The 27,885-nt window shown below is 30.4% G+C and overlaps 4 protein-coding genes across 6 annotated transcripts in view; 2 read left to right on the top strand and 2 right to left on the bottom strand.

Annotated features, from left to right (window-relative positions):
* Positions 1–3,953, top strand: part of LOC137933787 (monocarboxylate transporter 12) — a 45,414-nt gene extending 41,461 nt beyond the window's left edge. For both annotated transcript variants that reach the window (XM_068777843.1, XM_068777844.1), the window contains exon 9: positions 1,022–3,953. In XM_068777843.1, the coding sequence (XP_068633944.1) occupies positions 1,022–1,173 (152 nt within the window). In that variant the 3' untranslated portion in view covers positions 1,174–3,953. The remainder of the gene's footprint in view (positions 1–1,021) is intronic.
* A 1,203-nt stretch (positions 3,954–5,156) lies between these two features.
* RpS30 (ribosomal protein S30) lies at positions 5,157–8,408 on the bottom strand. 2 transcript variants are annotated; one of them, XM_068777745.1, is made up of 5 exons: positions 8,325–8,408; positions 8,053–8,136; positions 7,589–7,754; positions 6,433–6,526; positions 5,157–5,258 (listed from the first exon to the last, which is right to left on the bottom strand). In XM_068777745.1, exons 2-5 carry the CDS (start codon positions 8,125–8,127, stop codon positions 5,201–5,203), a joined length of 393 nt encoding a protein of 130 aa, XP_068633846.1. In that variant the 5' UTR covers positions 8,128–8,136; positions 8,325–8,408; the 3' UTR covers positions 5,157–5,200. The 2 variants fall into 2 exon arrangements, with proteins under 2 accessions (XP_068633846.1, XP_068633847.1); XM_068777746.1 differs by lacking the exon at positions 8,325–8,408 and adding an exon at positions 8,273–8,296.
* Positions 8,409–8,765: 357 nt separating this feature from the next.
* On the top strand, positions 8,766–10,393 carry Tango14 (transport and golgi organization 14). Its single transcript, XM_068761123.1, has 2 exons — positions 8,766–9,183; positions 9,479–10,393. The coding sequence occupies exons 1-2, from the start codon at positions 8,883–8,885 to the stop codon at positions 9,940–9,942; spliced, it is 765 nt and encodes a 254-aa protein (XP_068617224.1). The 5' UTR covers positions 8,766–8,882; the 3' UTR covers positions 9,943–10,393.
* Positions 10,394–11,061: 668 nt separating this feature from the next.
* On the bottom strand, positions 11,062–26,897 carry LOC137933771 (arginine/serine-rich protein PNISR-like). Its single transcript, XM_068777819.1, has 12 exons — positions 26,445–26,897; positions 25,357–25,468; positions 23,667–23,825; positions 23,003–23,118; positions 22,399–22,565; positions 21,564–21,728; positions 19,148–19,253; positions 18,834–18,899; positions 18,112–18,191; positions 14,178–14,316; positions 12,819–13,650; positions 11,062–11,174 (listed from the first exon to the last, which is right to left on the bottom strand). Exons 1-11 carry the CDS (start codon positions 26,755–26,757, stop codon positions 12,842–12,844), a joined length of 2,232 nt encoding a protein of 743 aa, XP_068633920.1. The 5' UTR covers positions 26,758–26,897; the 3' UTR covers positions 11,062–11,174; positions 12,819–12,841.
* Between the last annotated feature and the right edge of the window lie 988 nt (positions 26,898–27,885).

The following is a 27,885-nucleotide window of genomic DNA, read 5'->3' on the forward strand; positions in this document are numbered from 1 at the left end:
AAAAAAAAAGCGTGAAAATATGTTACTGTCAAAATAGAGATCACAGTCACTTTTTATAGGACGTTTTATTATATTTCTTAGTGAGCATCTCTTACACGTTATTAAGATTTTATCATTAATTTATTTTCTCTTTAACTTTTAAACGATTAATACGTATTGTTAAATAATTCCAAATTAATTTGTTAGCGATGTATTTATAAAATCTAATTTTACTAGACAGAATTGAAAATGATGTAATAGTTTTCCACAATTGCGTAACAGATAGCGCCCGACTATTTTGATACCTTTACTATGCACAGGCAAGCAGCCAAAATACCGACGAGGTGCGATACATTTTCTGTGATTGAATGAGTTCTCTGCTCCTATGCGGTGTCGCAACAACACACGACTTGTCGGCTATAAATCTGCGCTAAATTGACGGCAAAACGTATCATGTAACCTTTATACACGGGTTGAATGATTTTAATCGTAAATGTTTTAAAGGAGTGAATATATAACTTACTTGTCAGCAAAAACCTTTAAAGCTTTTACATCTATTTTGAAGCATTCGGTATAAAGTTATCACTCAATAATATGTCACATTCATTTTTTTTTTCTATCGGAATGCACCATGCCAATAACTTATAACTGTACTGAATCTGATGGAACAAAAAGATAGTTTAATTACGAATAATTACGAAACATTATGAATTTTGTAAACGCTATTTTTAACTAAATTGTCATAACATAATTTATTATTTTTTGAACTATCCATTTTTAGGATAGTGTACCATACACTTATTGAAAACAAAGGCACTTTACATTCACCCCCTTTAAGCGTTTACAACTTTCACCAACCATTCTATATAATGAGTAAAAATAAGAAAAAAATCATTGCAAATAGTGCTACGAAAATATGTGATTTTGTTTTTAACTTTAACCAATAATTTATAAGATGTATTATTCAAATTATCAAATTCTTATTTATAGATGGGTCTTATCTCTAGTCAAATTAAATAAATTTGTAAAAAAATAATTACAGGTGTTCTGGTGGACATCACTAGTGACTACGATGTATCATTCTACGTATCAGGAGCGTTTCTTCTCTTTTCTGCTGTAATGTGTTATCCAGTCGACTACGTCAGTAGGTGGGAAAAATCAAGAAATAAGCTTGCTGCTTCTCCAGAAGTCTGATTTTTTTATTATTAATGTCACAAGACTTAATAAACGAGTTCAATAGAGTTTGAACACTCGTAGTGGGTACATGAATGTACGGAAAACGATTGATATAATATAATATTAAGAAATAGTACCACTCTATTGTAATAACAGGAGTTCAATAGCTATCTCTAACATAAGTTCATGCATATCCTGCGATCAGTTTCATTAAAATAAACTTTTATGATACTAAAAAGTGCATCTTTTTATGACTTAAAAAAGTGTCAATTAGAGATTGTAAGCCATCGTACTTACAAATCAAAGGCCTGCACTTATTTCAATTGTGTTATGGAAATGTACTTAACATAAATAAAATCGTTGTAATTTATGCCAACTCTTATATAACTTTTGTAAATTTATTTACACTTTTTGCAAGCAAATTTTACTAAAAAAACATCTAGAATAGCTAAACAATATTTTTATACGTAATGATTTCTAGATCGTTTATTCACCCCTACCACATAAGCAGTAGTTAACAATGTATTAAAATTTATAATGTTTATACCCATATAAGCGACAAATTAAAAAAAAAAAAACTTTCTACAAATATGAACAGTTGGTTAAAGCAGAAATCAATTAGTATTTAAAAAATTTCTCTTTTTTATGCGTAACTACTAATACTTTTAAAAGAAAAATTTCAAGATAATTATATGCATAACTGCATTATTTTTACTACTAAAAGTTGAAGGTGTGTACTATGCAAATGATAAATAAAAAAATTATGTGTATTTCTTTGTAAAAATATTAAGACACCGTGATTGAGTAATAAAATCATTTGTATTAAATAAGAAATATATATCTTCTTTCATTTTACAAGGTCAATATTCTGATGCTGTCAAACTATTGTTAAAGAATTATTGACTGAATTGTTATAAGACTATTTCGACAAAGATTTAAAAAAAATGATATTTAAGTTGGCGTTTTTGCATTTTTGCATTAATTATTATTAAATTTAATTTATGATATAAATAACATTTACTATCTGTCATTGTTTTAATAATTTAAAGCAAGTTTAAAATTTTTAATTAAATCAATGGTGAAGTGGCAACATATCGCCATATTCTTACAACGTGCAACTTGTTAAAATGATGATTTCGCTTGTCGAATAAATGCATTTAGAATTAGGTTTAGTAATTAGAAGTACAATAACTCCGAATATATAATTAATGGAGGAACGACTAATATTTTTCCGTGAGAATAATCTGACATCAAAATGTGATACAGCGTCGGTTCCAAAGCCATTATTTGCGAAATGTCAAAATTTGGCGCAATTTTAATTGAAATACAGTGCAATTTAATGGTGCCTAGGCACTTATATAACTATCGAGATATATTGAAATTTTAAGAAAATATCATCAATCAATATTACTTTTTACTTACAACATTAACGAGACATAAAATTTAATATTTGATTAAATAAGTAAAACCGAAACTAAAAGGTTGCACGGTTTGCTGTATCGGCTGAACACCCATTCGGTAATGTCGTTCGACAAATGTTTGTCGGCAAATTGTCATTCAAATATTTATTGACATGCAATTAAATCCGTACTGTACTGCGCAACGTCCTTTCCGCCATTGTATGGTGCTACACTAGTTTATGAATTTTTATTATAGTTATATATCCGCATATGTAATGCAAATATAAGACTATTCTATGTATTAAGTCTGCGTATGAAAGTGCATGTTGAGTGATTAAATATTTTTAAGCTAGGTTATGGTTATAAATGTTCGTGCCTTATATAGTGATATTTAGGTACGTTTAGATATAAAAAAAATACTTTGTATACGGTACGTACCCTTAACAATAAAAAAAGTACCAAATGCCTGCCGTAGGTATTAATTTTGTGTTTGTTATTTGAAGTTTTTATCCTAAAAATGCTAAAACTCATAGATGTAAGAAGTACATGTGGCTGTGGCGAATGTATTGTAAACGTAGAAATAAAAACAAAGAAATCATAGTCATTCATTTTTAATCTAATCATAAATTATATCATAATGTCAACCTGATTCTTTTTGGAAACTATGTTAATTAAATTTATCACCCATAAATAATAACACAATTATAAAACCACAGTTATTAAATTAAATATTTAAATTTTATATATTAACATAATTTTTATGTAATTAAATTTTATAACTGTTCCAAAGAAAATATTCAAAAGGATTTTAGATTTAACATACACATTTAAAAAAAAAACTAATAATTTGATATGTTTATGTGTGAATACTTGTGTAATTTAATCATATTTCTATATTAACTGCCATCACAACTTGCCACAAATAGGGTAGTTTAATTACTTAAATTGTCAATTTTTATAATTTAATAGGGGTTATAATTTAAATCCTTATTAAAAAGATACAAAATGTGGCCTGAAATTCTAAATATATAAAACTTGGCAGCCTTATTTGTGTATTTTGGTTTTAATGGTGGTTTGTTGATGTAGACTTATCAAATTTATTTAAATATTTATATTTAAGCTATAGTGACTATGATTTTTCTACATAGAAAAAATTACATGTACTTGTGAATGCCACAGTGCCATATGGTAAGAATTGTTTGTATTGCTCATACATATTTGCTATCGAGAGAAGTAACAATAAGAACTGTGGATCCATGAATATATATGAAGATATAAGATATATTTGATAATGCACAGAATGATTCATCACAATCATGGATCCACAAACAATGGACTATGTTCTTTTATAATGTAAAGGGAGATGAGATTAATTTCTCGTTGTAATAAATATAACACTTGTTGTTTATTATGACTTTTTTGTTTTATTTACCTAAGTAATTTATTAATTTTTAAAAATTTCAGGCCTTTCAAAGATAACTTTATTTTCTCATTAAAATATTTTAATAAAAAGTAAAGTTCCTGTTTTAGAATTAGAAAAACAATTTTATGTTAAGAGTGGCATAGTATTGAAGGTTCTTGGTGAAGCCAATTCTTATTTGTTTACGCCTATAAAATGCAAAGCTTATCATAAAAAATATTTGAAACTGCATATGGCGTAACTCATTTGTGGCAACATGGCGTCTGTCAGTGAAAACGATTTTTTTAATGAATATTATTGTTTGTGATCTGATATACATCCAGAGCAAGCGATTTTAAATTGTATTTTTAAGGAGATTCGATATAATGTAGCCTGCTTTACTTGGGGCAGATCTGACCTGAATGCAACTGGGGGAGTCCATAGGCTGTTGACAGGTTAATTGGTTATATACCACCTAATTATACAGCATCACACTCAATATTGTTAACAGAAATAAGCTGTTTTATGGTGCCTACCAATGAGTGACATTACCGGTACTAATCATAGTTTAAAATATAATAAATCACAAATTCGCCTGAAAACCTTAATATTAGTTATTTTTTAAAGAATTGGATTAATTTGGATATTTTAATTTTTGTGTATCCAGTATTAGTACCTAGATATAACCTAGTATAACTATTTGAGCAGTTATTTTCTTAGTAGTATTTTGCTGTCAAATTCAGAGTATAGAATGAATTCTTTAAGGTAAGCAGTATTCACCTATAATATATGTGTACCTACACAACCACAACATTCATTTTTATCAGTCAACAGTTGTCTTAATAAATTTTGCCAGATATAATTGAATCAATTTTTTAAAATTAAAACCCATTTTTAAATTTTCAATTTAATCCCAAATTATAAATGAAATATGGAATGTATATGAAATGACCTGACTAAATCATCTAAGTAGAATATTAGCTATAGATGTCTGAACACCTTAAAAAAGGGCAATTAATATTTTACAGGATAACATGACCATGGTCCCACAACCAATTCGCCTGGCTATAAATAAATTAAATAATCTGTAAACTAATAAAAATTTTGTTACTTTTTAAAGGATAATTTTAAACAGTCTACTTAAAAACCAATATGACGTGAACATGTTTATTGTTGTGGATGTGGAAAATCAAACACCAAGGTAATGCAAGAGATGTTATATTTGCATTTTATTTACATATTTTATCTATGAGTTGGAGTTAGGTCCACGACGGCGGCCGAAGGTCTGAACAACATTGACGAATCTGAAAAATTAATAATGAATAAATTAAAATCATTGTCTGCTATAATTACATAGTCCATTTAATATTGCTTTCATTACATAAATTTATTATTTTATACACATATTTTATTTTCCATATTTTAGAAGTAAAAATAGATGCACAGATGTCAAATCTAAAACCAGAAATAGTTTTTTTTTTAATTGGTATTGAATGTGCTATTAAAGCACACTTCTATTACCATTACTATTTAGTAATAGTAAATATCATGAAAATCATTGTTAGAACTAATATGAGCTCTAGCATACTTTATTTGCATGCTTCTTCAAACAGCCTAATAGTAATTTTGACAAAACATCAAAAATTAAGACAATAACATGTCTTATATACTGGTCATAACCATTCACTCAGTTAATATAAAAAAACAACTATCTCATTGGTTCGCAATAATTAGCTAAAGCATAATTACATGTATGTACCTCATTTGCAGGGTGCTAACATATTTTCTAGTTATTATTATGATTGTTTTGTTCCTCTGTATCCGAAAACTTGGGAGGGGTTTTGGGACTGATTTCTATTAACCATCTAATTTGAAGAGTTCTTACATAATTCTTGTTTGTTATTCTTTTTACGAAAAAGATAATACCAAACAAGAAAAAAAGGGATTGTGGTGGAATTTTTCATTAAATGTGGAAACAATGTTGAAAATAAAACATGTATTGTCATTTATTGCACATGTTTTATAAATGTAGCAGTGTGAATGTCCATGATTTATTCAATTACACTGTATAATGGCTTACTTAATCACTTATTGACATTATCTACTAGTATACTAGAGTGAAGCAGCGATAAAAAGGTAGATATGTAATTTTTAGTTATGAGACACAAGAATGTGAAATTAAATGTAAAATCTTCCACAAATATATACAGAACCTTTGTTTTGTACAATTTACATTACTTCAAATTATTGATGCCAACTACAGACAAATAAACCAAAGTAACCACCATAGCTCAAAGTATTGCTTGTGTGGGGTACATCACTCGTGCAACAAACAGACATCTTGGCAATTTTTTGGGGGACCTATGATATATATGATATATGCACTGGGTATTGTATCTATCAGCTGATATGATGATGAAAGATATCATTGCTGTTCAATGAATGAAGTATAAAAAACTATTCTACATTAATATTTACCTTCTGTTGTATTGAATCCTACGCTTGGCACGGCCAGTCTTCTTCTTTTTCTTCTGCTGCTTTTCCACTTTGGGTGTTTGTCCTTTAACCTTACCTGAAAATCCATTCTGATTTTACATACACATTCATACATTATATTATTTATATAACCAAAATGTTATAATGACTGCATATTATTATATATTCATACCCATTAAACTGACTTATTATTTTAATTGAGACTTAAAACTTTATTTTGGATTCTATAATTAAAAACCCCTAGCTTCATATAAAGAATTGTTTGTCCCACTATTGAGAGCAGGACTTCTTCTAAGAAATGCAGAAGAATAATATACATTGGAAGGTATACTTATTTCATATTTTAGATACTCAGATCTCCCAGTTCACATGTTATTATATCTCCCAGTTCACATGACAATTTGCAGTATATTTTGTGCTGGTTGGTGAACAAACCAATCTACTCATAATTTAAGTCTCTGACCGTTAGGGTAAAGTCAATGTTAAGCATATATTGTAACATATATCACAAAACTGCATAAATTCTTTTTATGACAAACATTATTATTACTTATTACAATAACATTAAATATTTATTAAATTTATTTATGAAATATTACACTTTATTTGGAAAAATACAAGTATCCACAATTTCACATTAAGTCTTAAGTGGAAACCTTTTTATATTATATTTAATAAATCTGGTTTGCCATCTGAGCCTGATGCAAAGTGAGTAACTTTTATTACAACAAATAACTTATGTATATTATTAACCATTTGGGTAAATTAGACATCTGTGAGATGTCATTCACTTTTATTCCCTAGAGGTGGATGATGTTATTTAAAGTTGAATACATTATTCATTTCATTGTAGTTTGTGTCAGTCTTAATAGAAAGGGTAATTGCAGTATTTTGGTGATCATTATTTGTGATACACTATTCCGTTATGTCAAAAATACCACATGCTAATATTTTCATGAATACCCAAGGATCAAAACAAAAACTTAAATCCTAAGTAAAAAAACTTCAAAAAAATCATGTAAATAATTCAGGTATATCATCTATGCTCACTGTAAAATGAGGGCAGAGCCACTTGGTTGCAGAAGTCAGACCACTGAGACAATCTAATAATTATTATATTATGATAGCTAGAACTCACCAGCACGAGCCAGGGATCCGTGCACTTTACCACCAACCAATGGGATTGTGAGGTCTAATTCTGTTGATGATAAATCTGATACAAGAGTTGCATCGTCAAGTGGTGCACCACACAGTGACAAAGTTAAGTCTTCATCTGCAACACCAGCAAGAATGCGGATGCGCTCCTGCAAAGTAGATTAATACTTATTTTCCACATTTTATAATAACCTTATTTTTAGCAATTATAGTATCTCAATAACGACTTCGTCTATTATTAAAACATATTGAATTATGTGGCTAGCTAAAAAGTAAAAATTAGAACAGAAAATACTTAATCATTAACTACAATTAATAAGGAAAAGGCTGTTAATAAAATTTAAATAGGCGGTATAAACTTAAAGCTGCAAAATAGTAACATTCTTATATAGCAGAAACGATAGGTTATTATAGCAATTAACGGTTACTTATTAGTTCAAAAAATACCTTGATCTGTGCAATTGAATCCTGGTCATTTACGTCCAAGACGTGCGTCGATTGGCCTCTGATGTGTAACTGCATCTTGATTTCCTGGAAAAACACGAGTGCAATTGACGGCGTGGTCTTAACGAATGTCGATAAAATTGATAAGCAAAATGTTAATAAAACTCTTTACTAGCTGAGCACTTAAACTGAACTTAATTATAACTTTTTTTGCCTTAAGTACCTTTAAGTTATCATTTAAGCACTCAAAAATCAAAAATCTGCAAATTACTAACCTGCCTGCGCAGTATGACAAGAGAAAGAAACAATAATGGCAGAAGGGAAACGGATGTACATTAACGCTCTAATATACGTTCAGCTGTGAATAAAATATTTACAATATTAGATTAGTTTTTTTAAAAAATTAATATTAATATTTCATAATTATATATCATAAATGTAGAAAAAAGTGTAGCTTGTTTCGTTTCTATTAAATTTAAAATGATAATATTTATTTAATTATAAAAATTTATGAAACCAGATTCATAGACGAAGCGATGAAAAAATTCTCTGAGAAGTATTTTGTCGATTATGAATTTTATTATAAATAAATTCTGGTTTATTAATATTTCTGTATTGTTCTGAACATTCTCTTTAGTTGATTACATTTTATTACATAATACTAGCAACATTGATGTTCCACCGTTTGCCTTATGATTGGGCAGTTGGGTACTGACAGGAAAGCTGAAGAATGGTCATGCATTTGAGAAATAATCGTGTGACCTTATGTCATTATGTATAAAATACTGTAAAATGATCAAATAATACTAAATGGAATCTTGTCCGCTCCGAACATGCTGTCGCGACTGATTCGGCATTTTTTGTTTATCTTGGTGCATTTCATCGTAAACATACTTGTTGCTATTCAAAATGTTTATCACCGGTTATGGGTTAAAAGGGGAAAATTATTTCACAACGAGGTGACGAAAAGTGATGTTATGATGATACGGGAATACGCACCAAAAATGAAGAAAAGTTTGAAGCATTTGGCGGTGCTAGCGAATACTAACCATCATTCCACGAGTGACTTGGCGCGTGTGGTTATTTGGAGTCTTATCACTGGAATCCCTTACGTCAGTTTTCACGATGTGACCGGTAAACAAGCCTTATTTAATTTTTATAAAAGTTCTGGAATTTTCGCCGTAATCTTAAAACAATTTTGTTGAAAAAAAGGATGGGCTGGACATTTTCCTGATTGTTATGGCTATGCCATGTCCGAAATTAAACTTTATATGCGTTTAGGCTTAAATAATATTAAATTATAAGAGACATTATAAAAGACAGTTCTCCAAAATAATAAAAAAAAATATTTTATACTAGTGTATAAAAATATCAATATTAATGTATATATTGTAATAATTATGTAATAATGAACATAATATTATTCCAGGGAAGCTGAAGCTAAATGAAGAGAAATTATTTTTGGCAATTGAGAAACATAAAAAGGGTATACCAGGTTGCATCAAATGGTCTAATAAACCAGATTTAAATGGTTATACATATGGAATGAATGCAAACACAGTAGTCATTAATATCTTTAGTTATAAGGATGGAAAGCCACAAATAGTAGAATGTATAAAGAAAATAGCAAAAAATGAAGCTGAAAGTGGAAAGGAAATTTCAGAATTAACATCAGAAGAATTTGGAAGAATATTTACTGATATGTCCCCATCTATTCCTGAACCCAACCTCATATTATATACAGGACCTCTTTGTTGTAGTTATGGTTTCTTACCATGGCAAATTAGACTAACAGAGTTTGTACAACTCTCTTTAGATCATAGTGTAAATATTGATAGTTTTGTAAGTGCTCTATACAAATATAATAAATGTGATCAAAGGTTTGGAAAATGAGTATTTATATTTAACAACATAGGCCTAACACATGCATAGCTAAATTGTATTATTAAAGTTTACTACAAATATAGTAGTAATTTGCTCTTTTGCTTATATGAAATAATTATTTATTGATGTAAATATTTTTAAAAAGTGCCCAGTTAAAGAATTATTAATATTAAATTTGCTACAACTGTGTGTTTTACTGTTTTATCTATATGCAATTATGTCACATTGTAATACCTCATTTTAGTTTCAATTGTCATTATAATTTAATGTTAATTTACTGTTTATTGTGATGCCTGTGTTTGACAGGCCTCCATGTGATAAAACCGTAATGAAAATTAAATACTTAATTGTAAATAAGTATCTTTATTTATTACTTTATTTCAGTTGTGTGTTGTTATTTTAAACACTGTTATATAAAGATCCAGTTAAGTGAATAATAAACATGTATGTTATAATTAAAATATCAGAGTTACCATGTTTCTTTTACTTTTCCCATTATTCATCTCCACACAATATTACATTTTAAGAATACTATTAAATATTACTTTTCATATAGTTATTTTTTACCTTCATTAATTGCCCTACAATGCATTTTATTTTCCAAGAATCCCACTACAATGGTTTTTGAGATTAACTTTATTTTTTTTAATGCTGTCAATTGCATGGATAAATTATTATTTGTCCACATCCTGATTAGTGAACCAGTTGCCTACTTACAATGGGGTTGAAAGGATTCTCATGTCTATATTTTTGATAATGAATGTGGCAGTTAAGTTGAAATAAATATTTTTAATTTCTTACTGAATATAACCAAATAAAAATAAATTTGATTAATACTGAAGTCAATGGTTCTATAGCCTAGAACAATAACAGACGCGTAGGTACTGAAATAAAAAATGAGTTGAAAGACTGTTATATTGCTATACTGAGATACGGATAATATCTCTGCCAATAGATTAACGCCTTTAGTCACTAGTTTAACATGGAGTCAAAATTACTATGTAGACAAAGTTTATTCTGTACGACATGATCCTTATTTGAATTTTTTTTCCATTATTAAATTAGTAGTTAAAAGTTATTTTCTGCTTGTAAAAGATGCACAAGATAATAAAAAGACAAAAATCAAGTCGTAGTTTTTATTGGAATAATGCAAGGTGTTGATGTCAATGTATGTTAAATATTATTCACTAACACTAAAATATTTACATTTGAGACGCGATCGTTCCTACATCTGCTTCCACCTGTAAGAGAAAAGAGAAATAAAAATAATATATTAACATAGTAGTTGTTTTCAAGACATCAGAAATATATTTTTAATTTTAAATATCGCATGTTTTCAACTTATTTTATTAAGTCATGGGTATATATATTAATAACATGTGAGAAATGTGATTTTAAAAATTAATTATAAAAAAATTATTTTCAATATAAATGTGTTATTTTTTGAAGTTTAAATAAAATGAAAACAAATAATTGTGAAACAATATTTGCTTGTTCATTTACAAAGCCTTGTACTCAAATTAACTGCGTTCTTCTCGTTATAAAAAATAATCTAGTTTTTCCCTATTTCAAAGACTTTTCATAAAAAACGCGGATATGAATATAAAGCTAAAGCGCTTCTCTTCATTATTTTTATTAACATGTGATGATATGGATCTATAGTAACAAAAACTGAGTTATTATAAAATTATTATTCGTTTATGTGTTTTTGTGTAGTAGTGCGTATAGAACATGACAACAGGAAGTTGACCTCTTTTGCGAAAGGCATATTTATCAGGCCCCATCGTGGTGTATATGATTTCTACTGTTAAACGTATGCAGTAATCAATATGTTGTGATATGTAAGTTAATAAGTAAGCTTAATGATAGTAACAAATATCAAGGTGACGGTCTCACACGCGGCGGTGCGTGGGAATTTCAAAAGACTCTTGATAATATTACGTTTCATTATCAGGTAATCTTCGCCCGTCTGATAAGTTAGTGGCATAATTTTTTAAATATAATAAAGAGGTTTCAACAGTTGTGATTTTTACAGCTAAATACTATTGTTTTTGAATCTTCAAAAGGGCTAACAGTGAAAACAGATGTTTTCTGTTGTCCTTGGGGCTTTTACAGCTTCATCAGATTTAAGTTCAGGGAACGGAAAGGTCCATAAAGTTGCATAAAATACCTTAAGTGTGTATGTATATCGATGTAAGCCAACGTTTGTAAAAAAACTATGTCCATATTTTTTTTGTCCATGTAATGAAGTTATTGAAACTTTTAAAATAAAAATACAGAAGTATTTTAAACTTATTACAGATCGTTACATATTCGTTTTGTTTTAGACATATTACATTAAACATTAAAAGATCGTTATCTAAAGCAAATATATTTCTGACCTCTTGTTATTTTTTATTCACATGCTGTACAACCTCGGCATACTAAATTTTTTTTTTCACTTTTACTCGTTTTAATTATATAGCACCGTTTTAGAACAATTCATAATTCAATAAAGCAGAATTGTCTGCAGTCTTACTATTATTTTTTTAAGTATGCAGATATTTATCCCGTATTATTCATCACGCTCAATTCAGCGTAAGATGCATACGATTGGATCGGTGAAGTTGAAGCAGTTTTCTTCTATTTTTAACGAATTACATAATACTTAGAAAGTACCGTAAAACCTTTTAGTACACAACGCACCATGCGTATTGAATTGAAGGGCGTAAAGTTATCATTGTTACGGTGAGGTAAAAAAAACATGTCAGTCAAAAGAAAACTGGCCCATTGGCTATTAGAATAATGGAATAATAATTCTAAAATATATTATAGCACTTGGGAAGTATTTAGGATTTGTAAATCGAACAGGACCACGCACATGAATAATAAAACAAAAATACAACCTGTCCCGTGGTTACCCTGACGTTCACCGGTGATGTCGGGAATGGCTTCTGCTTTTCGAACGCCTACGCTCATACCTATCGTGCTTGCCGTAGTCTCTGCCCGACCTGTCGTGATCCCTGCCCGATCTGTCGTGGTCCCTGCCCGACCTGTCGTGGTCCCGACCAGATCTGTCGTAGGACCTGTCCCTGTCATACGACCTCTTGTCACGTCGACGCGACCTCTCTTCCGACCGGTCCCTGGAGATCTTTTTCTTCCCGCGTGATTCGTAGCTCGTGGAACGTCTTGAACGCTTCCTCGGTCTGCTCTCTTCTGAATCGTCCCTGTACTTGTCTTTTTGTGTTTTCTCATTTTTAGACTTGTGTTTGGCATAGTCGTCTTTCTTTTCGGATCGCGACTTGTGGTATCTGTCAGATTCATTTTGTTTTGATTTTGAGATGCGATCATTTGATTTATAAGATTTCTTTTGTTTTTCGTTCTTTGACTTTTTTGTGTCACTGGCACTGGAGCTCCGGCGTCTGCGTTTCTTTGACCGAGTGACTTTGATTTCTTGATCACTCCGTGTCGACGAGTCGCTAGAACTGGATGACGAATCGTCCGAATCACTAGAACTCGAACTGGAGCTCCCTTTCTCGCTGGTTGTTTTAGTTTTAGGACTAGGCGTGTTCTCCCACTTGCAAGTTTTCTTTACCTTCTCTTCCGGTATTGATGCTAACCTTCTATTATCAACTTTGTCAATTGGTTTATGATTGCTTCTTTTATCTTTTGAAGTCCGTCGCTCAGGTTTTTTATCCGGTGATTCAATTTCTAACGGAGGTGGTGTTGCCGAAGAACCTAAAATTTTTTTTTCTTACTAAGTCCACATGATGTACAAAATATTTCAACGTGCGTTGAAGAGGATTATTCAAATTTTAATCTCACTTCATGTATTAGATTGAAAAGATTATTTTTTATGAAACCGTAAGCATACAATTTTTTTTCATATTGCTTAATTAAAACTTCAAATTCTTACTAAAGTTTACAGAGTCATTGGTTATATGTATAAAAGACTATTTTGTTACCTTGATCGAAGTTTATTTTTTATATATAATTGCGACAACCTAAAAACTTCTGGAATTACAAAGTTTGTGGGGATATATAGGAACAAAAATTTTAAAAATATAGTGATTTGAATTTTGAAAATGTTCTTTCTTATTTTTATATCACTACGATATTTATTATTTCTGAAACTTTTTAATAGGATGTACCTTACGTTAATTTACCACAAATAAGCTATACATTCACCCCTATAAAGCTTATATCTATTTAAATATAACCAATCACCCTACAGAATGAGTGTAATTATTATGCAGCCTTATTACGTGGTCGCTTCGGTTTTTCCGGCGTGGTCACAGGCGTTGACGGTTCCTCCACGTTCTCCCGTAGTTCCGCTCTTCTAACCTCCGCTTCGATGTCGCGCGCCGTACGCTCGAACTCCTGTCTCTTCCGCTTAATAATCTCCTAAACATTAAATAAATAATTAAGAAATAGAAAAAATCCTTACTTATATTTAAAACATCTTTATAGAAACCTGGTGTTGTCGCATATAGGGTTTTTTTTTTTTGGACAGAAAACGATTATAGGTGCGAATGGCCGCATACTTGCGTCTCTGTAGGCGTCTTACATCACCTGGTAGAGCCCATCGAAAAATATTTTCCGCTCTTAATTGCACCGATGGCGGTGTTGGTGTCATGTAATGGATTCGGGATTAGTATCTACTATTATGTATGCGTATACTCAAACCCACGAACGATTTCTTAACTTTTTTATCTTTAACGAATTTAGGCGTTACGAATTTATTATAGTTTCTTGTATTAATCATGTGTCTGTTACAAATTTTAATACACAACAATATGTTTTTAAATATATATTAATATAAGATTATCTAAAAACTGTAGAAGGGGTGTCGTTTAGGCCGTCCTGTACCTGGCTGCACTAGATTGTCAGTTTAACTCAGCCATCGTTAGTTAGCTTTAACTGCTACACGTCCTTCAATCCTTTTTACGTATATTGTTAAAACTGCATCACAATATATACACGCAATTCCGTAACTATATTTGATTGTACTTGGCAATGGTAGCCCTTTTTGGCTCTCACAGCTTCGTCGGACTCAGGGCCGGAATCCGCGAGGTAATAAATTAAGATCTAATCTGAGAAATTCCTGAGTAAACGTTTAAGTATTACAGGTATCAACGATAACTTTCGTCTTTATTTATTTAAAAAACAATTTTGTAACCGAGTTACCTTACTTAAAAAAATAAAGCTTGTAATATAATAAATATATTTTAAAATTACAGACATTTTTTATCTTCATTAATCTAGAGGTTGCCATAAATCGGACAAAAAAATAATTAACATTTTTTTAACTTGCCATTTAAATGATAATAAACTACTTGAATTTTTTTAGATTACAACATTAGTCTTGCTGGTTGCCGTTTAACTGCGTACACGTAAAAAATCACACGTTTCTTTATTTGAATTACTAATTCTTTTTTTTAAGATGAACGCATTTGTAACATGTTTTAAATTTTGTTTAATATTATCTGCTAGTCATTGTTATTTAAATCGATCAATTAATCGACTTTGTTGAGTTATGCTTATCGTCTTAGTTTCATCTTTTTTATTATCTTTTGGGCATGTCAACCCCATTGTTACCATCATAAATATTTATCATTATAACATTTAAAAATCATTTTGGAGGCAAGAGCCCATTATAAATTAGTTTAGCCGCTTCCGACAAATTATTATATAATCTAGAATTTTAGATGGGGGTTTCATCCATATTTGGACATGTTAACCACCATTGTAAATGTTATAAAAAACTAATGGGGTTAACTTACATGTCATTACAACATTCTAAAATTGTTACGGAGGTAAAACGTCAATCTGGAAAATCGTTTAGCCGCTTCCGACGAAGTTATTTCTATTACTTTGATTCTTGGCACATTCCATCAACAATGCCTGTGTGTGATATCGCCGCACATAGAGACATAGGAACATTGCGTAAGAAAATCGAAATATTGTAGTACTAGAATAATAAATCGACCGTTCCGTCGACCTCGACAACGTCGCCGGAAGACTCTAGATCAGTGATTCCCAAAGTAGTAAATATCGACCCCTAGGGGTCTATGACTACCTGCAAGGGGTCCACGTCAGCGAAAAAAATTTGGGGGTCCATGAAATGAAAATGGGGGTCCACGATAGTGGATCCCAACACACACACTGATAGTACCAATTTACTTACATCATACTATATCTTATAATATCAAAACATTTACATTATTTATAAAAGTACCTATGAAGTAAAAAAATATTATAAATGTTTATAAAATTGTGTAAGTTGTAGGATGTTGGTATTCGCTTTGTGGTCCCAATACATTTTGAACTTGTAAAAACCTGAGAGTCGCAGTCTCAGAGCTTCGCTACCTTGCACTGACTTGTTCAATTCGTCACTCTATAAATACGAATGTGGGACAAATACGTTTATTCGTTTCCTGAATCTTGAAAAGGAAAGTGCTAAGGCTAACAGATAGTATATCACACAAAATATAGTGAGTCAGTGTTATTTTGTTTGAGAGTGCTGGAGAAAAGTAAGTACATTATTTTTTATTAAATTTTAGTTTTGTATTCGTAGTGAGCAAAGATAAATTTACAGGAAATCAATATTAGGTAAGTAGGGGGTCTAGCCATAACGGCAAAATATGGCAAGGGGTCTACGACACAAAAAAGTTTGGGGAACTGCTCTAGATGCATGCCACGTCCAAGCGGACCTATCGGAAGTCACTAAGGAGGCCCTATGTCCAGCAGTGTATGTCTTACGGCTGAAATGATGAAAATTACAAATATAAATGAAATTTACCAAACTTTAGTAAGTCTGGGCTTATGTCCCGGCTGTGGGATATTAGCAAGAAGTGGTTAATTAAATTGTCTATAATTATGACATGAAATTATATGGGATATATCTTTATTCGTAGACGGAAGAAGTTAAACGACATAGCCCAGCGAACTGGCAAGTTAAGGTGATAGTCGTAACATAGCCCGCAGAATAAGTTGTTGCTGTGGACTTAAAGTTCTGGAATGGAGACCACGGATCGGCAAATGCGTCAGTCTAACACAATGGACTGATAAGTTTGTAAACGTTTTAGGAAGATGCTGGATAAAGGTCGCTTTCAGCCGGGACTATTATCGGGCCGATATACATATTCATAAAGAGGGACCGGAAAGTAATGTCGCTTTCTTAAGTAAAATTCACACGACTACATTTGTAACAAGTTTTTAATTGTAATCAACAATATATTTACCTTCGTTATCAACAATCATTTGCCATTTTGTATACAACGTCTTCCAATTACGTAATGAGCTACCAAATGGTAATCAAATATCGACTTTCCGGTCCCCTTAATGTTTTTGTTATTAACAATTATCGTATGCTCGTTGGTATTTATAGCTTCATCATATTTAGAGTACTTTATACCAATACCCCAGTTTGCGTCGATTCGTTTTCGTTTTTTCGTAATTGCGTCGCTGCTTAATACCGATTTTCACTGTCCATCGTTAGATTTTCTAGATTGCGTTATTTTGGGTACGAGCCTTTATTTCTTTTTAATTTTCTTTTTTTATTCTTTGAAGATTTTTTTTAAAAACAATTCTGACAGCGGAAGTAGTTATAAAGCGTCCAAGGCCGTAGCTACGAATATCATTTGTTACAATAAAATTTATATTACGTGGCAAAAAAAAAGTTGTTTGGCAAACAATGTACTTACGATAGCCACTATAAATTCATCAGATAGTGATTAATTTTAATTTAGTTTTTTTATATAAATTAATTAAATAGCTTATTTTGTTTTAATTAAAATTTGTTTATTTTTGTTTTTTAAATGTTTACTTAGTTCAATTTCCTAGTTCAATAGTATTTTCGTGACCCTGGAACCAATCTTTGATGTTTTCATAATTTGCTTTAGAAAATATTAATTAACTTCGTCGTGTTTTTTTTTGGAATGTAATCACGACGTAAAGTACAAAACGAAAACACGAAAAAAACGAAAGCACCTTGGTGAGCTTCGGTTCAAGCCATTATCGGTCGCAGAAAGTGTATGGTGCGAGAATTTAGGTTTGTTTATGAAATTTAAGGCAGCGCATTGTATTAACGGCCTCTTTTAAAAAATTTTGCCTTAGATGTGCTCAGTAGTAAAGTTTGAAAAATCACTTCACAGCAGAAGCCAAGATGAGTTTTAAAATAAAACGACTGTGATTTACCTGCAATTGTTGGTCAGACAGATCTCTCTGATCATCCTCGTCGCTGCTACTGTCGCTGCTGCTCTCGTACGCACCAAGTCCTGCGCATGTATGCTCATAATTACGTTTTGTCATTGGCTGATATTAAAAAAAGTTATCCGTCGTATGTTTATAAATTTAAATTAAGAACTTAGTTTTTTTACGATTTATTATATCCTTATTTAACATGTCTTTAATTTTTAAGTTGATTAGAAATTAACCATGGCTGTAAAATTAAAAAGTATTTAGTTTATATAACAAAATTAATCATACCATTCAAACGTAAACATAATTATAAGTCGTAGGTATTTTATATTAAAATATCGCGTGACGAAATTTTACATCTATAAGAGAAATACTGTTTTTCTTACCAATTTAATCCACTAAACCTTATTTCGAACAAGTCGTTTTATAATCAGTGCCAATATTATAAAAACATCATTCTAGACTCCGCACGGCTGAAAACAAATATTTAAATACGCGTCTATGGTGGTCTCGAGGCAACGATTACGTCAAGTGTAATAAGCGTAATTTCTTTTTGTTCGTGAACATCTTATTCTTATTCGTCAACAATCGAAACCAACATATACAAGTAAAACTATCTGGCAAACTAAATACAAAAATAAATTGCGCTTCTACTTTCTCACTGACGTGGAAAGTTTGCGAGATAGTTGAGGAAGCAGGCCCTTAGAAACGAAACTTACCAAGTCCCGTTGCGATAGCGGCGAGCGCCTTGGACTTGCTTGCTTTCATGGCGTTGAGGTGCGAAGCTTTTACCATATAAATAAAACCAACATTAATCACACACAAATGTATTCATTCAACAGGCAACATCTGAAATAAGACTTTATTAGCGATGATATAGAACACGGTTTAACACATCACATTTCTTCTTCACAAAGTTATTTATGCATATATATCACAATCTATTGTCATCGCGCGGCAATTTCTTGGTGGATAGAGCAATATCTTGAGAACAGTCGGGCCGTTTGGTACAAGCCTATATGAGTGGAAATACCTTGTGCGGCGTTATATCTGGCCAATTCTTCCTGGCTCACCGTATGAATCTCCTGGTCGGTCACCTCTAACAGGATTTCCGTTAACGAACGTCGCACCGCGAACATCTGTTGGTGTTAATAATTCTTTTATCTAGTAAACAGAAGCATACATTGTACATCAATAGATCAATGTTATTAAAATTATTTTAGTTTTGTTAATCAAATGTGCGTTCGTGGACACTGGAGGTAGCGTTTATCTTATACAGGGTGATTGGTTATCAATGTAAAAGGTTTCAATGAAAGTATAGATCATTTGTCAGAAAATGCTTTAAAACTTTTACACCTAATTCCAATCATCCTGTGTAAAGTGATTACTGTGTCAACTTAGCCAATATAAAGTCTGCAGAGGCACATAGTAAATAATGTATAATTTTATTAAAAAAGTAATTCGAATTTTAAAAAAAAAAACTTTGTATGCATTATCTTATTATTATACATACAGTTTACCACCATACATTTATTGACAGCAAATCAGCTGTATATTCACCTTTATAAATCTTTTATATTTATATAATCACCCTGTATATTAGGTACTTAAATTTACAATACATGCTGTGTTGACTGTAAGGTAAGATTGGTGTATGTTACATGCACCATTTTAAATAATATCATCCTCTTTTAAACTACGGCTTTAAATTATTAAATAATATTGTTATTTAAATTATTATATAGTATTAAAATTGGAATTATTTGTTTCTTGGGGTATTCCAAAAACAAGATATGTAATTTTCTTTTTTCATTTGAACATAATATATGTATAACATTTCAGATTATGGATTTTCTAATGAGATACACAATGCCCAGTAAATACCCACTGTGGTTGGTTATCTTAACAAATTTGGAAATGCAATGTATGGATTTTTTCAGGTTACAATAACTGGTAGTGATAAGGAGATTTAGCATGAGATATTTTAGAGTCCTGCTACAATGGCTACATGAATCTCTGTTCCAGCCACTGGATCCTAATTACCTTCATTAGGGCTTTGATTTTGTATCAAATACTCTGCATCTAAAGTTGTTAGGAAATTTTCTACTTTTATATAACATTCATTAAAGAGTCTTAAGACTATCCCATTCATATATTCTCCCTGGGAAATTACTTTCCTTCTAGTATTATATTTCTTAGGGAAAACTTTACCACAACAAGCAACTTTACCACAATTCTTAGGTTAGTCCATGTTTAAGTTTAGTCTATGTTTAGGTTAGTCCATTCACATAGTTTGCCATCATGAACAAATTAATTTCCTAAAATAACACCTTCTCACTCTTACTACTCTTATCAAATGTCTTTACTAAGAGCTTGTTGCTTGTTTTAGTTATTTTAATACGAAGCCCTGGAGTTTCACATACAAAGAAAGGTGAAAAACAATTTCATGCAATTTAGTGTTCATACTAATAAGGGGGGTTTCAAAAGTAATTTTTACTTAAAAGAAGATATTAGATAAACTGGTCTGTTTTTGGTGATTCCTTTTCTTTTGTGAGAAATATAAATTTTTAATAAGTTGTTTGTATTCACCAATTAGGACTGGTAAAAATCTATAATTCATTTGTAATAAACAGAATCAGATTTATAGATGAAAACCATTGATTATTGGATATTATTGGATTACTATTTATAAAATTGGAAATATAGTTTAATAGTAAATTAAAGGAAAAGACATATTATTCAATAAATAAATATTAATACATATATATATAAAAAAAAACTTGACAATGATGTAGCCTGATTATTTTGTTTTCATTTATGTTACATCTGAAAAAAAAATATATGTGCATAAATCGGTATTGTTAAGCTTTTTTATTAGATATGTTTTTATGGAGATTTTCTTTTGTTTCTTCTCACACACTAAGAAGCAGAGTATAGTAAAAAATGAAATACTTTTAAATAACAGGTTGTCGATCAATAAGAGTCCTGTTAAAAGTTCAAATGTTGGATAAATGGATTTTACCTTTAATAAATTTTGGTTTTGGATTACCAAATATCCTGAGTACGCCTGCGCTGTACGGTATTAAAATACACTTTTATGTAATGTCTCTAAATTAAGTAGGTAATTTATAGACAACAAATTTATGAAGTTTAACAAAAACTTGTGACAATCCCTTTACAATGTGAAGAATTTTTAAGTGATAATAGAGCTTAGGAATTAATTGCTATATCTACTTTATTAAGTATATTGTGAAATTGACAACAAAAAAGCCCGTTTTAGTTTGTTACAGGCTCAACTTAACCTGTTTGGTACCCTCATAGATTTAAGCTCAAGGATGTTTTGTAGCAGAGCTAAATCCGATTCCGGTTTCTATCAAATGAATAATAGTAATAGTTACATTAGTTAGTAGTTAAGTTAATACTTACAACAAGTACAAGTTAATACTTACAACTTCCTGCATAATTTCCTCTTTGCTCTTTTTGATCAATGTCGGCTTTTCATCCGGCTCTTCCTTTACTTCTCTGTCAACTGGGATCTCCTCCTGCACACTTGGCTCCGTTTTCAGTATTGACTTCTCCTTCTTCATAGGTTCTTCACTTTCAGAATCTGAATCCTTGATAAGTAAAGTACATTGGTTAATTAAAAATTTATCACACAAAAACACAGATGGTGGTATATAACCATAAATGTCTACTTTTCCTTCAGAAGGAATCCAATAGCCTAGACCAGTTTTTAAGCCAAACAATGATCTGCAACTTTACTTCTCTATGTATTATACCCTCATGCAATCCTTTGTCCAGTTAAACATATTGTACAGCTTTTGTTGAACTGAGTGATATAATAAAAAGATTATTATGTATGTTTGTGCAATTTCAATTCCAGACATCTTCCTCATCAAATTCATTGTCGTCAAATAAGGGTGTTTTAATGAGGAAACAATCTTATTTATTAATACTTTGCTAAGAAGCCCCTGGGGTATTCATTTTTTAACTCAAAATTTCCATACAATTGTGGATGGTTTAAAATTTCGTTTGCAGTGCCCTTTGCACTATTGCCTTTTTTAAGCAATGAATGTTTCATTCATTCATTTATTGTGCCGCAGATGCTATTTTCGGCTTTCGCTTTGTCACCAATGAAACATACTTTGAAAGAGGTCTAGGGTGACTAAAACGAAAGTCACAGTCAGCTAAGAAAAAACCATGCATGTTAATAAAAACTTAGAGTCCCTCATAGCGTGGCGAAGAACAAACTTTTGGGACAACCTAATAATTGCTTTTACTTACAAATTTACTTTTAGGTGGCAGCATGGGTTGTCCGCTAGCTTCTGCTTTCAACCTCTGCAGTTCCTCTTCTTCCAATCTTTTCTTCTCCTTCTCCGCCTCTTCTCGTGCTTTCTTCTCTTGTTCCCTCTCTATTGCTTTTTGTTTTTCCCGCTCCATTTTTTCTAAACCTAGAAATTTAAACATAATTGTTATAACTATGGTATAGATACTACAACTCATATGTGTGCAGCTTTATGTATGCATGTGTGCTTATTAGTAAGTCAAAGAAATTTTATTGTTATTAATAAATGAATTTATAATTATGAATTTATTTTGTATATAATTTTAAAAAAATGTGTTTTGAGAAAATCATTGGAAGTAAGAATTAATAAATTTAATTGCTTTAACCAGAAAATTAGTTAGTGATTTACTTTTCAGTTTTTCAGCCCAGTGTTGGTATTGAAATTGACAGGGCATTTGACCTTCATGCAAAATTGAACTGCAAATTCAGCTGGAGAAGAGAAAAAGCAACTCGTCTCTTGACAAAGCAGCATATTCTGGCAATAAATTTAAATCTTCCATAAAAAACAAAATGTTTTTTTTCTTTAGTAATATTAAAAATTACCTTCCCTAATCCATCCAGGCAACTGTCTCCTTTTAGCAGCATCAATAGTAGGTGTTACTCCTGCCATGGGCATAGCTATTGGATCTATTATTGGAGGGATCATTGGAATTTTATCTCTGTAAAATAAAAAGCTGTGTTTTACAACTTATAATGTTTTTAAATCTAGTGTAAAAAATTACAGCAAATTATGGCTGATGGCCATGACATAGTGAAGATAAAGAAATTAATTTTTTAATAAAAATGGGTACATGTTATATCTGGCAATCTTATTTAATAATATGTACAGGTTGTCCAAACCCACTCCTTTTTTCTTTACAAATAACACAAAAATCTAAATACTTGCATTGGCAACTTTAATAGAAAATAGCATTTATTATCAAACTGCTTAGCCAAAACAAGTAAGACAAAATGAAACAAATAATAACCTGTATTGGCTACCATTGAGTGGTGTTTTACAATATGGTTATTATATTATATAAAAAACAATAAAAAAGAGATAAGTATAAAGCTTTTATTTATTAGTTACATTTTCTTATTTAGTGCTAAAAAAAACTTTAACTAAACATAAAATCTGCCTTATCTAATTTTGACTTTACATTAAGTTATGAAACTTCTGTATATATAATATATGTATAACAATGTGTATTTTAAATTAAAAAAATACCTATGTTGTCTAGTTCTGTTTGGCTTTGTGTCTCTGGTTTTACTCTTGGATCTGTGGTCTCGATTTCTGCTGCTACCCCGACTATTTGACTGCTCCCCTTGAGAAGCTGTCCAGTAACCATGCTGGAATGTTGGAGCTGGCACTGGTCCAGTAGTGTATCTATAAAAATATATGGATAATTAAAATTTTCACATTTTGTTTTAACATTTATCTGTCTAATAAAATAAAAAAGCCACTTGACAAAAAAAAACCTAAACGTTCTTTTATCATAAAAAAATTTGTGTCTTAAGCTTGATTATTTGTTTGATTATACAAATATAAATCTTGAGATAAGTCACTGATTTAAGTTGGCAACCAGTGAGAATAATGACAGAATCCAATCATAAAATATATCTTATTATTTAAAGCATCATTAAGTCAATAGTAAAAAGGTTAGCTAAAATGAACTCGTAATTTTAACCACAAGCAATAATGGAACCACAAAATTGAAAAGTATGATAGTTTAGTTGAGTCAATATACAAGTAATATGCATATGATTAACTACAGGAAATATGATATTATGAATGATATTATAATTTGTAAGTTGACAAAAACCATAAAATTTTTAATCCATAATAAATTATTAGATTATTGTAAACAAGTTAAGTAAGCACACAATACAATTAAAAGTCATGTTCTTTTCTTAAATATAACATTTATTTTTAGGGAAAGATTTCAATATATTGAAAAAAATCAAAATTTGGTTGTGTGAGTAAGACAAGTAATACAAGATTTTTAACTGATTATAAAGTTATCTTGATAAAATATTTGTTTAAGGTTCTGTGATTTGGTTGTACCAAGGTAACAATTAGCTTGCTGCATTGCCCTTTACTATAATATTAGATATTGGAAATGTTTCTTTATAAACTCCAGGTCTATATCTAAGCTTTGACCAAATCTTTGTAAGGATTATGACCAAGTGTAACTTGCAATAGTATATCTTGAGTCATTTTCAACATTATATTATTTGGATACCCAGTTATCAATCTTGCTTTATTCAATGATGATATCTCTAAAGCATTGAATCTTGGAAACAGGTAGATGTTGTGTTTATAGCTTATAGTAAGGCATTTGATAGAGTCAATAGGTGGTTGCTCTCATATGAGCCCAAAATACAATAGATCACATACAGTAGCAATCATAAACTATGTTTCTAATTGAGCCTCTGGACTTTGCAGTGTTTTTCAGGGCTCTCTTTGATGTCTATATAAACAAAATTGCCTTATGTTTAGATTCAACTACTTTACTAGGTTTTTCAGATGACGTAACTGTACTTCAAGCTGATTAAACTTGCCTTGAGGATTATTGGCATAATGATAAATTTCATCTTAATTGTTAAAAATGATTATCATTTACAAACCTGATATACTTCTATAAGTAAATGGGCTATATAAAGTTTTTAAGATAAAAATATATTATAACCAGAGATCAGACATTCAAATATATATTTAATAACTAGTTATTTATTTGGTAACAAATTATGCAGGCTTCTACCATAAATTAAAAAACAAGTAGATTGTTATATTTCTAACACATGAAGGTAGTATTATTTGCCCATTAGCATCTTAGGATCCCATATTATGCCAACATTTAAAATCAGATATTTACCATATAAGTGATATCTGGTTATGATAAAGTAGTTTTACTTACCCTGGCATGGGTGTAGAATTATCAGGCGGTACAGGATATCCATCCATCATTGGTGGTACTGATAGTGTAGGATCAGCAGGCAACTTAGAATCATTTCCACCCCATCCCCAGCCTTAAAATATAGGTATCTGGTACTTAATTCTTTTTAAACAAATCTAATCCCAAAATATTAGTTTGCTTGAAAATTGCATAGTTACTTTATAGATGTTTCACAAAAAATATGTCTCCATAATTTTATTAATCACTTTAAATGATAAAGTTTATAACAAATACTAAAATTAATTACCCTTATATTATAATATTAAATGACATTTAGTACTATAGTAGATATTATCATAATATTAGGATAAACAAAAATTTATCTTTTACTTTAGGCTTTTGGGTGTTTATTTACATACTTTGCCTGTTTTTGTTATTAAAATCAATTATATAAAATAGTAATATTTATCAACAGTTTACATGTTTTGAGTATTAAATTAAAGGTATCATGTATAATTATTCACATCTAGGATGATATTAATCTTAAATTATATCATATGTTATTGATAAATAATTTAAGAATTAAAAAAAATCAAACCAATTTTTAAGAATTATCACTATGCTCACTTTGTATGACTAATGACAATTATGTTAAAATTCTATATATGTTTTTTATGTAATTACTGAATTAAATGTGTGTTAATTTTATTCTTAATACAATTTCTTGTATAATTACACTGGTTTAGACAATGTAAAAGCAATCATATTACATCAAATCAATCTCTATTTAATCTTGTTCATTTAACCATTTATCTAGTTTTGGGCACCAATCTCATTAATAATATTTAATGTTATTGACAAACAATTCTCTTAGACTATAGATTTTTTTAATAATAATGTTATAATTTTAGGAAAATACCTAGATCTGTGAAAAGCTTTATAATAGCCCAAAGTCTGAATGGTTGCTAATATTAATATTTTTTGTTGGATGCCTCTGCAAATAATCTAGTCAAATTTGGTACTAAGGTGAATAGTGTAATATTCTAATACAACTTAAAAATAAACAAGGTATTTATGCCTAATAAATATTGATGTAAGTTTCTTCATACCCCATTGGTTCCAAGAGTTTCCCCATGAATTTGTGGCGCTATTCCACTCTGCATCTGGGGGTACGACACTCTCACAATTTAATTCAGGGTTTTCAACTTCCATCGGGGCTTCTCCGCCTTCTATGTCTGGTTTTGGTGGAGGCTGTGGAGGTTGCGGTACGGTTACAATTGCTGCGGCTTCTTTCATAGCTATCCATTGTTGAGCTAAAGCTGCCCAATCAACTTGACTGGAATCTATATTCTGATATGCCGTAGGATTTAAAGCCCACTGCGTGGGATATGCGGGATTAACCGCATCTTTGCTTGAAAACATTGTAATCAGTGTCTGTTTACAATATATTTTACAAAGTTTTAGGTTTTTTCTAACACTTTTACAAATGACAACATTGGCACTTAATTAAATGTAATAATTAAAGGTTATTAATGCAACGAAAATAAATGGAAAAAATTGGTATGGCACATTTTTTCCATAGACAATAGACAGATTGCATTTTTTATTTACTTCAGTAGTGTTGCTATACACGATTTTAATAAAAAGCTTTTATTTGCCTCTTCTTAAATTTTTCTGTGTCCAATGATTACTTTGTTTATTTTACAAATTATATCATATTCGGTCTTGTACATGTAGTAAAAATAACTTTCAATTTAGCTAGATCTATGATTTATAGTACTTATTTGCCGACAGAGGGCATTGTTATCAAAATCGTGAAAAGAATTTTAGTTGTAAATTATTAAAATTGTCTACTTCACTATTTTTGACTATTTGCTCTGATATATTTGATGTCAAATTTCGACTAAAGCAAAAACTTTTGTTTGTTTTGTGAGGCCAGGTCAGTGTTATTCTTATTAGCGTTAGTAGTTTCCGCGAACTTGGCAAGGTTGGAAGGCACGCTCGAGAACTTCGGCTTAGACTAAAACATTAAATATTGAACTGATATTAACTTGAACTATCATTGAATATACGTTTAGTATTCTGATTCAAGAGAGTCCTGAACGGTCTAACCGCGTACTGGTTGATTGCTAAAGACGGTTTATTCCGTCCGAAAAAAGTAAAAGTCAAAAGGAACTGCGACAAAGGTTGGAATACATAGTTAAAAATAATTAGGTTGTGTACCAGTATTGATAAAATAATAAAAAAAAACTTGTTTAAGTTCGTTAGCATAGCATTCGTTAAATCAACACTAAAATCAGTAAAAATGCCTACCATTAATGTTGTGTAAAAATATGTATTAAAGTGCTATAAAAGTGTTTCCACACATTTGTTGGTTTTGAATGTAGCCTATAAATAATTTAAATTTATAGGCAGATGACACAAAACGTTTATTTAAAAATAGTTTCAACTTTAAATTTTATCTATATCTCTATTCAAATTTTGCTGAAACTTGACTTGCTTTTGCTATTTTTTAATAGCTTTATTTCCCAAAAAATAGTTGTATTATTT

This window comes from Battus philenor, unplaced genomic scaffold (genome assembly GCF_028537555.1).
Source record: "Battus philenor isolate CCGP_79_NKW_IND1 unplaced genomic scaffold, ilBatPhil1.0.hap1 SCAF_14, whole genome shotgun sequence".
Classification (NCBI taxonomy): Eukaryota; Metazoa; Arthropoda; class Insecta; order Lepidoptera; family Papilionidae; genus Battus; species Battus philenor.